The 8,620-nt window shown below is 38.1% G+C and overlaps 1 protein-coding gene across 1 annotated transcript; it reads right to left on the bottom strand.

Moving 5' to 3' along the window:
• Window positions 1-1,287, bottom strand: LOC113576545 (serine protease inhibitor Kazal-type 1-like). The gene is made up of 5 exons (XM_027008669.1): window positions 1,195-1,287; window positions 867-913; window positions 670-779; window positions 507-601; window positions 1-8 (listed from the first exon to the last, which is right to left on the bottom strand). The coding sequence occupies exons 1-5, from the start codon at window positions 1,232-1,234 to the stop codon at window positions 1-3; spliced, it is 300 nt and encodes a 99-aa protein (XP_026864470.1). The 5' UTR covers window positions 1,235-1,287.
• Between the last annotated feature and the right edge of the window lie 7,333 nt (window positions 1,288-8,620).

Raw genomic sequence — 8,620 nt, 5'->3', positions numbered from 1 at the left:
CTATTTAGCTGCAAACAGAAAAATAAAAGTTTTCAAAGAGCCATTTTCAGATGACCTAACAAATTATCCTGGCTGACCTGAAAACTCCCACAACAGACAAATAGCAAGCAGCCTGAAGTTTATTATTTGGAGTTACTTACACAGATTTACAAGGAATGTATTACATTTACTATGTTCTGATTATGTATGATTCTTGTATGTACAAAGAATCTTATGAATACAGTTCACTGATTTACTTGACAACCATCAACAGTCAAAACCATCTAATTAAGGAAAAATAAAATCCATTAATAAATGACAAAACAATATAAAGAAATATTGGACAAAAACAATAATTTTAAAAGAGAGACAGAAAGAAAGATGCTCTATATAATTTCTTTTCACACAGCAACAAAAAAAAAAAAAATTGATGTGGGTTGCTGTCAGACTTCATACAGACATCAACACAGTTGATGTCCTGGACGTTTGACTCAACACGACCCTTTCTTAATTACGTAAGTGCTGACCTTTTGTTCCCTGCAGACAAAAAGAAAAGGTGTTTTGGCCTGCACCAAGTAACACACCACTTATTCGTCTGCTGCGTCGTTTTGGAAGAGAAGGCCTGAAAGAAATAAACGGTGTCGTGTCGCGGGACAATCATTTCTGAAATTCAGTTGGTTGAACACTTACATGTTTTCCAAGCAAAGCATGCATTCGTTCGAATATGATCTTCCGTCGGATCCACACACAGGGTCATACTTGCGCGTGCAAACTGGTAGGTAATATCTTTCACAATGAACCTGTTGGAACAAGCAGGAATGATCCAACACCCAAACTTGTCAGCAGACCAGACATAAAACAACTCGACGGGTAAGCCCTCCACTGACCATCCTCTCTTTAGCTCCACCGGAAACAGCAGCTCCCCTTGCCAAGGCTGTGCAGCAAATAAAATAGCGGACATGTCAAATCCTCAAATTAGTCTACAGAATGCATGTACGTAGCTACATCTTGGTACATTTACAAGCCTTGGCAGCATATTGCCTCTCTGTCATTTTCCTCAGTCAAGTAAAACCCCATTTCCGTTTACCCTTACGTCTGGACATTGTTAGGTGCTGGAGAACACTAAAATGAGTTTAATTTAAAATGGAACGCTAAATAGGCTATAGTTAGGTTTCCCAACACAGGTTTTCGCAATATCATCGTTGCAAGACTCACCAGCCACAGAAAAGACAACAATAATATGTGCAAACATCATCGACGAATTTACAAGTTACACGTAAGCAAAAAATCGTGGCACGGACTCACAAGATTATGGCACTGTCCCATTACTAGCGCTTGCTGACTCGCACCCCAGGTTTGCGCGTTCCCGTTTAAGTGTGCGGAACTAGCGCGTCCCATTTATTTGATTTCTTCTAACAGGAGTAATCAGGAGCGCCCCCGTCCATGAGCACTTGATGCGCCCCTCTCGGAAGTGCACACCAGAACACACATTTTCTAAATGAGAAAAGTACAAATACATAGACGACATACAAAATAGTTAACACAAGAGGGCATACACGAGTATCCCAACATACAAAAGCCCAAATATTAATTTCAGCTGGTAGCTTACTAAAGTTTAAACAAAGACTTTAGTTAGAGAGAATCTGATTGTATAAGTATATTCTAAGTATATAATTCTGAAAAACAGAAAAGGGAGGTTGTAAATGACCAAATATACATTCATAAAGGTAGTGTTTGGCAAGTAAAATATTTAAATTAACTAAAATGCACGTTTTATCTTTCTTTTTTTTAGCTAAATATACTAATGCTGTTTTGTTTTGTTTTGTTGTTGACACTTGTCTTTTTTTGTAAGTTTTTGCACTTTGCTCTCCCCTTGATGATGTCACAGATATGCATATAGCCAGCAAATTCTTGTGCTAGTAAACCAGAGGATCATGTGTCCTAGGAATAAAAGCATAATTCAGATATTTTTGCACTATGGATAATATATCCATAATATAGGTTTAACGGTTGTCAAAAAGTCTGATGATTCAGTTGTTGCTACTGCTGGTGATGGTAGACCAGAGCTTCTTGTTGGCTGTTGGCTGTGGTTATAATGGGGGAAAAATTATTTATATATATATATATATATATATATATATATATATATATATATATATATATATATATATATATATATATTGAATCACTGAAATAAATGGCAACGTTATGCCTCTGCTATATAACTATGCTATAAATTTAGTTATATAGCATAGGCATAACTTTGACATTATTTACATTATTCTTTTGATGATATCCTATACAGTGAAATGAAGGCTGAAATTGCTCACCATCGGGTGTTGATACGGTAGTGAGATGCATCAAAGAAGCATACTCCACTGTCAGGATCGTCTCAGGTTCCTGGGTATTACGGGTATTATGCTTGCTGGTGTTTTCTTCAATTACTGTGTTCTCTCCTCTTGTGCTATCTCTCATTACAAGTTGAATGAGTTGTCTATCCTCATTTGAGCTCATTGCTGATCAGCCAACTGAAGTGTGCAGCTGAAGAACCAGAGCGGGACTTCTCCTTTTAAAGTTTGGAATGCCAGCAGTCCATTAGCCTATGGACTCACACAATCATTTTTGCTATGTTTGTTTGCTGCTCCCTGTTACTCGGGTTTGATTTGTAGCTAGAAATTTGGATTTGGCTGTTGTGTTTGTTCTTTGTGCATTATGCTAGAGTTTGTCCCACTGTTATTTGTGTTCTGCCACAAATTAGGATGACTCTAGCTTCAGTGTGCATTGGCTTTTTAGTGTGCTTTGGTTTTTTTTTAAATCTTGGACTATCCTCTGCTTGGTTAATGTAGGCTCTGTGTTTAATTACTTTTGCCTTAAATTCTGTTAAGTTCAGGGCTTCTTATGTGGACTTAATTGCTGAACTGAATTGGAGTATGGGCATAACACTTACTCCAGTATACACATGCATGTTTGTAGCAATTAAGCAGACTTTCTTTCTGCAGTAGTTCATCACCAACAAAGACTGTACACCTCAAACTCTTCTATGTATAATTTAATCTCAAGATTTCCTAATTTATTTTTACAGTATCCTTCAAGTTTGAAATGTGTTTCTCAATTCCTGTCTGCCTATCCCACTGATCTTGTAGACATCGTCACTGTTGCACCATAATACTAGTAACCCTATCTATCCACAGTGGTTATAACATGGCAGTGACAAGCAAGATCTTCCCTATCTGCCCCCTGACACACAGATGTACTGTGTTGTAACCAGAGAGAATGAAGAACTGCATAGAGAAGGTGGAGGAAATCTCACCTATATTCAGATCTTCACTCACACCAATCTCTCCTGTCCAGGTTCTCACTGCAAGTAACATTTGCAAAATCATCCTACTACAGAGTGAAAATAGAATCATCAGCATCTGATCTACACAAGCTCTTCACTATTTTCTTTCCTCAACTCTCAACTTATTTCTTACCTCTCTACAGAGAAGATCCTTCAACTTCTGGCATCCAGCAACCTGACTATCTGTCCAGTGGGCCCTATTCCTTGAACTGTTCCAAACAAATTTAGGAGACCTTCTTTCATTATCACTACCATCATCACCAACTCCTTATCCTTGGGACATGTACCTACTGCAATTTAAGATGGCCAGGGTGGTAGCAATCCTTCTTTCTTTCCTCTCAAACGTTTTTGAACAAGCAGTCTACAATCAAATGTCTATGTTTTTTTTACCCAGAACCAGCTCCAGGATTTGTCTGGCTTCAAACTGACACATTTCACAGAAACTGCCCCAACATGAGTGACTGAGAAGCTGTCATCTGGTAAAATCCAAAACGCTATTATAGGTGTATACCACATTCACATATTTATATCTGGACAAGGCAATGTATTTCTCTAAAGAATTATAAGATCTCTCCCTCTCTTTTAAATACAGGTGGCATTGTCTGATGTCTAGAATTCTGCATACTTCTTGGCATGCACCTTCCCAGGAGTGTTGCGTCAATCTAGACGGTAACAGTAAGTTCTTTACTCTATGTCTCAGTCTGCTCTCTGCTATAGGATTTATCATCATCACACCCACCCCCATCATCACACCCACCCCCACTTGTTAGTCGAAAAACAGTCAGTTCTTTGGCCTCGTCTGACAAAAGTATTTGCCAGTAACCTTTACACAAGTCCAGTGTGCTCACATACTTAGCCTTACCTAGTCATTTGACTACTCATCCACCCTGGGCATAGCTGAGATCACAATAAGTTTTGAGAAATCTACACAGAATCTCAATTCCCCATCCGTCTTCAGATCAAGGTCCATGGGGCTGCACCATTCATTCCATGAGGGTTCTATCGCACCTAGTATCCGCACGGTCTCGACCTCTTTATTTAGATCTGGGATAAGACGTGCTGGAACTCTGCAGTGTGTTTGTCTAACTGGCCCCAGTGTGAGCAGGTTCTGAGCCTTCTCTGTGCATCCTGGCTGACAAAGAGGGATGAAGGGGGCGTCCTCTCCTCCAGCTCTCTCTTGTGTTTCGGGGTTAGATGTTTTAGGTCAGGCAGGATTATGTCTGATGTCGTCGTGAAATATTGCTCGTCCAGTTCCTCCTCGGCATCCAATGCCTGAGCCCACAGTTGCTCTAACACTGCCTCTGGCCTGTCTTGCCATGGCCAGAGCAGATTAATGTGGAAGACCTGGGTCTTCTTTCTCCAGTGTGGTAAATACAATTCTTACATGTGGCTCATCTTCCTAGGACCTCATATGGCCAGTGCAATTTCACCAGTAGTCCACTGTTCAGACTGTAGGTAGCACCTTTTGGCTGAGTATTAGGTTTCTGTGTCTATATGATTTGTCATACCAAGTTTTCTGTTGCTGCTGTGCTTTGCTCATGTTCTCGTGCACTAGCTCCATCATCCTGTCTAGCTTCTCTGTCATTTTGAATACATATAACAAGATATTCAGATGCTCTTTTGGGTTATCTCCTTCCCAGGCTTGTTTTAAGACATCCATTAGCTCTCTGACCTGGCAGCCATAAAGCAGTTTGAATGGTGAATATCATTGTGGAACTTCTCGGTATGCGAAGAGTAAATAAGATAGACACTGGTCCCAGTCTGAACCATTCTCAGTGATGAACATCCGCAGCATTGATTTCAGAGTCTTGTTAAATCATTCAACCATGCCCTTAGTCTGGGGGTGGTATGGTGTGATTCTGATCCCATGTATGCCTAATAGTTAGAAGGCTTCCTTAATCTGTCTAGATGTAAAATTAGTGCCCTGATCTGTAAGAACTTCCCTTGTTATGCCTACACATGAAAATTAATGTATAAGTGCATTCACGATCTGTCTGTCTTTCACTTTTTTTCAGCAGAAAATGCCTCTAGTTATCATGTTGCATAATCGCACATGACCAAAATATACCGGTTGCCTGTCCTGCTTCTCTCAAGGGGTCCTATGACATCCATGGCTAAACATGTGAATGATATATTGATGATAGGCAAACTCACTAGAGGTGTTCTATTGCCCTTTTTAATTGGAGCGGTTAACTGACACTCGCGGCACGATTTACAAAAGTCAATGGCATCTAGGTACAGCCTCGGTCAGTGAAATCTACTGGCAACTCTTGCCAGTGTCTTTCACTACCTTAGGTGTCCTGCCCATGGTACGGTGTGTCCCAGCTGTAATATTATTGCCCTTAAGCTTTTAAGGACTATTAGCTGTTCTCTGCTGCTGTTCGGCCTGTACAGTTTGCCTTCTTTTACAATGAATTGCCCTTCATCTGAAGTATTCCCTCCTGGGCTTCCCATGTCTGCTTTTTCATTTAATGTCTTGACTTTGTATATCTGCAGTATCACCGGTTAAGAAATCTAAATCTGGGGAAGCTGGACTGGGCAGGAGCTCCATGACAGTCGAGCCCTTAATTTTCTCCCTTTGCCTCTCTTTTCTAGATCTTCTACCCTTGGCAGCCTCAGTTTCTGCAAATGACAGTTTGATAAAACCTGTTTTGTAGCTCCAGCTGCTTAGCCTGTAAGCACGTAACTACTCTTGCATCAGATTCACTATGGTCTCACTGTAACAGATCGGGAAGAATGGGGATGTCTAAAATAATGGTGTTTGGATACTGACCAATAATGCCCACAGTTAAAAGGTAAGTCTGGCCCTTAATTTCTAATTTCAGGACCCAGTACTCTTCTGGCACCTTGATGTTGAACAACAAAATCATAAATGGCCTATCTTATCACGCTGGCCTGGCTTTCTGACCCTTTCCCATTACGTAGATGTCATAAAACCCACAGATTTAAAGGTGAGAACTCCTACCAGTCTGGGTATACTTCAAGGAACTGTGATCATAAATTCCATCAAATTCAAACTTACCAGGACAACCAACTTTTCTCATCCCACAAAAATATGTTCACAGATATATATATATGTTTCTCTTACCCATAGATTCACAAAGTAACAACTTATCATTTAATCTATTATGATGTCAAATGATAATCAGCCAGTGATTTGTGATTATTTTAATATAATCTCCAAATTGTGATGTTTGCTCCTATTATTTGATAAGTGTGTATTGTTTTATTATTCTGTTCATTATCTGTTACTTATCTATTTGCGTTATTCACCCAGATCACTTCATTTGTATGTTGCTTACCTCATGCTTATTGTACACAAATTGTTAATCACTCCTAGTTGTGTTTACTAGAAACCCTATATGTACCAATTAGACAATAAAGTTAGTAGTTTATAACTTCTAGAAATTAGTTGACTATCCAATTGCTCTATCCATCCAGGGTTTGTTTTACAAACTTCATTCTAAGACCATGAGGCAGAAATTGGGCAAAACAACATCTGAGAAGTCTCATGGAAGACAAGCATTGAGACTATTCTCTGTCCTGGCTCCCAGATGGAAGAATGAACTTCCACTTGTTTGTCTGGACAGCAGAATCTCTTGCAGTCTTCAAATACAGACTGAAGACCCATCTATTCGTGAAATATTTTAAATGACCACTGACCCTGCTCCTATATTGACTGCTATATTAACTAACTAAACTAGTACTTAGTTTAGGGTATTGTTTATTACAGTGATGTTATCTAAAAAAATTATAGCACTTATTGTTTATTGCACTTATCATTGTTTAAGATAGACCTTATGAATGTTTTACTTCTAGGCATTAGCAGTGATCCTTGGATTCTAGATCATTGGTATATTGGACTCTAACCAACTCTACTGGCTAGGATGTATTCTATGAGTAAATGACAAAGCACTTTTGTAAGTCACTCTGGATAAGATTGCCACTAGAGTTCAATGAGTCAAAAAGAAGATTTCTTTCTTTTTTTTCTGCATAGCCTTTAGTCAAATTAGTGTGACTAGGACATGCAGTTTTGCACTGACACTTTATTTTTTACGTTTTGTCAAATTAATGTCCTGGTAAAAATTTTTAAAAGAACATTTTAAAACAGAAAACATTGAAAAACAAACAAACAATAAGAAGAAATAATATTTTAAGATTTCATTAATTTAAAATTAATTAAGATTTATACATTCATCCAAGAACAAACAGTAAAGCCTCAGTCTATCATGGACTGTGAAATTCAGTTTTACACTGGCACGTTTTGATACCTGTCACATTTAGAACACTTGAAACTTTAAGAAAAATGTGTTTTTGAAGGAAAATATACATCTTTGAATAAGTTGGAGCATATCTAGTACTAGGTGATGAGTCAATAACACGCATATTTGTTATTTTGAGTGTAAAGCCTGTATTCAAACTAGTGTATCTGGGAAATACAGTTTTGTGCTGGAACTTTACCAATACTTCATAGTCAAGACACATGACTCATTAAGAAAAGTGTAATTTGGAAGGGGAGGGACGTTTTTTTGAATTGCCATATAAGGTTCTACATTCTGCACATTTGTTCTTATTGGTCAAATGTGATTGCTATGGAAATTAGAATACATTTTTTATGGACAATATATTAGCCAAAGAACTTTATTTCTCTCTCCTTTTTGGGTGAGAGATTTTCACATTGCAAGCCTTCAGTGGTTTCTATGGTTAGTTTTCATTTTACTTGAGCATTACTATAGATCATTTATTACAAACATTTTATTTACCTGAAAATTACTATGGATTTTTTGTAGTTCTTTAAAATTTTGTTGTAACGTTATCCATTCTGAATTAGCAAATCTAGCTATCATGTTAGCATATCATGTAAATGTAATTTGCTAGATTAAGTTCAGAAATACAGCTATCCTTCACCTTCTTAGGTACAATCAAATATTGTTTTATTAAAGAGCAAAATTTATTTATTTTACTTACACAATGGCAAGTAGGTCCCAAAACAGCAAAGCATCCTCACACCATAGTCTATGGATCACCAAGGTGGCATTAAAATTTCAGGCTGTATCACCCTCTGATTAAATAAACCAAACTGAATTAAGATTTTTGACTGATTTCTGTTATGGAACAGGAAAGAGGCACAAAGCGCAGCAATGGCCGAAGTCATAGGTCCCACAAAACAAGAATGGTTATGCATAGACCTCACAATCTTAAACTGGCAACCACACACACATTTACAGGCTACACAACCAAAATGACAAAAATGCCCTGTTGTCAAAATATTGTCAAAATTAATACTTTTTATGTGTTTTA

Source organism: Electrophorus electricus, chromosome 12, assembly GCF_013358815.1.
Source record: "Electrophorus electricus isolate fEleEle1 chromosome 12, fEleEle1.pri, whole genome shotgun sequence".
In the NCBI taxonomy this organism is placed as follows: Eukaryota; Metazoa; Chordata; class Actinopteri; order Gymnotiformes; family Gymnotidae; genus Electrophorus; species Electrophorus electricus.
The sequence above is the reverse complement of the archived record's forward strand: the minus strand, read 5'-3'. Positions and strand labels throughout refer to the sequence as shown.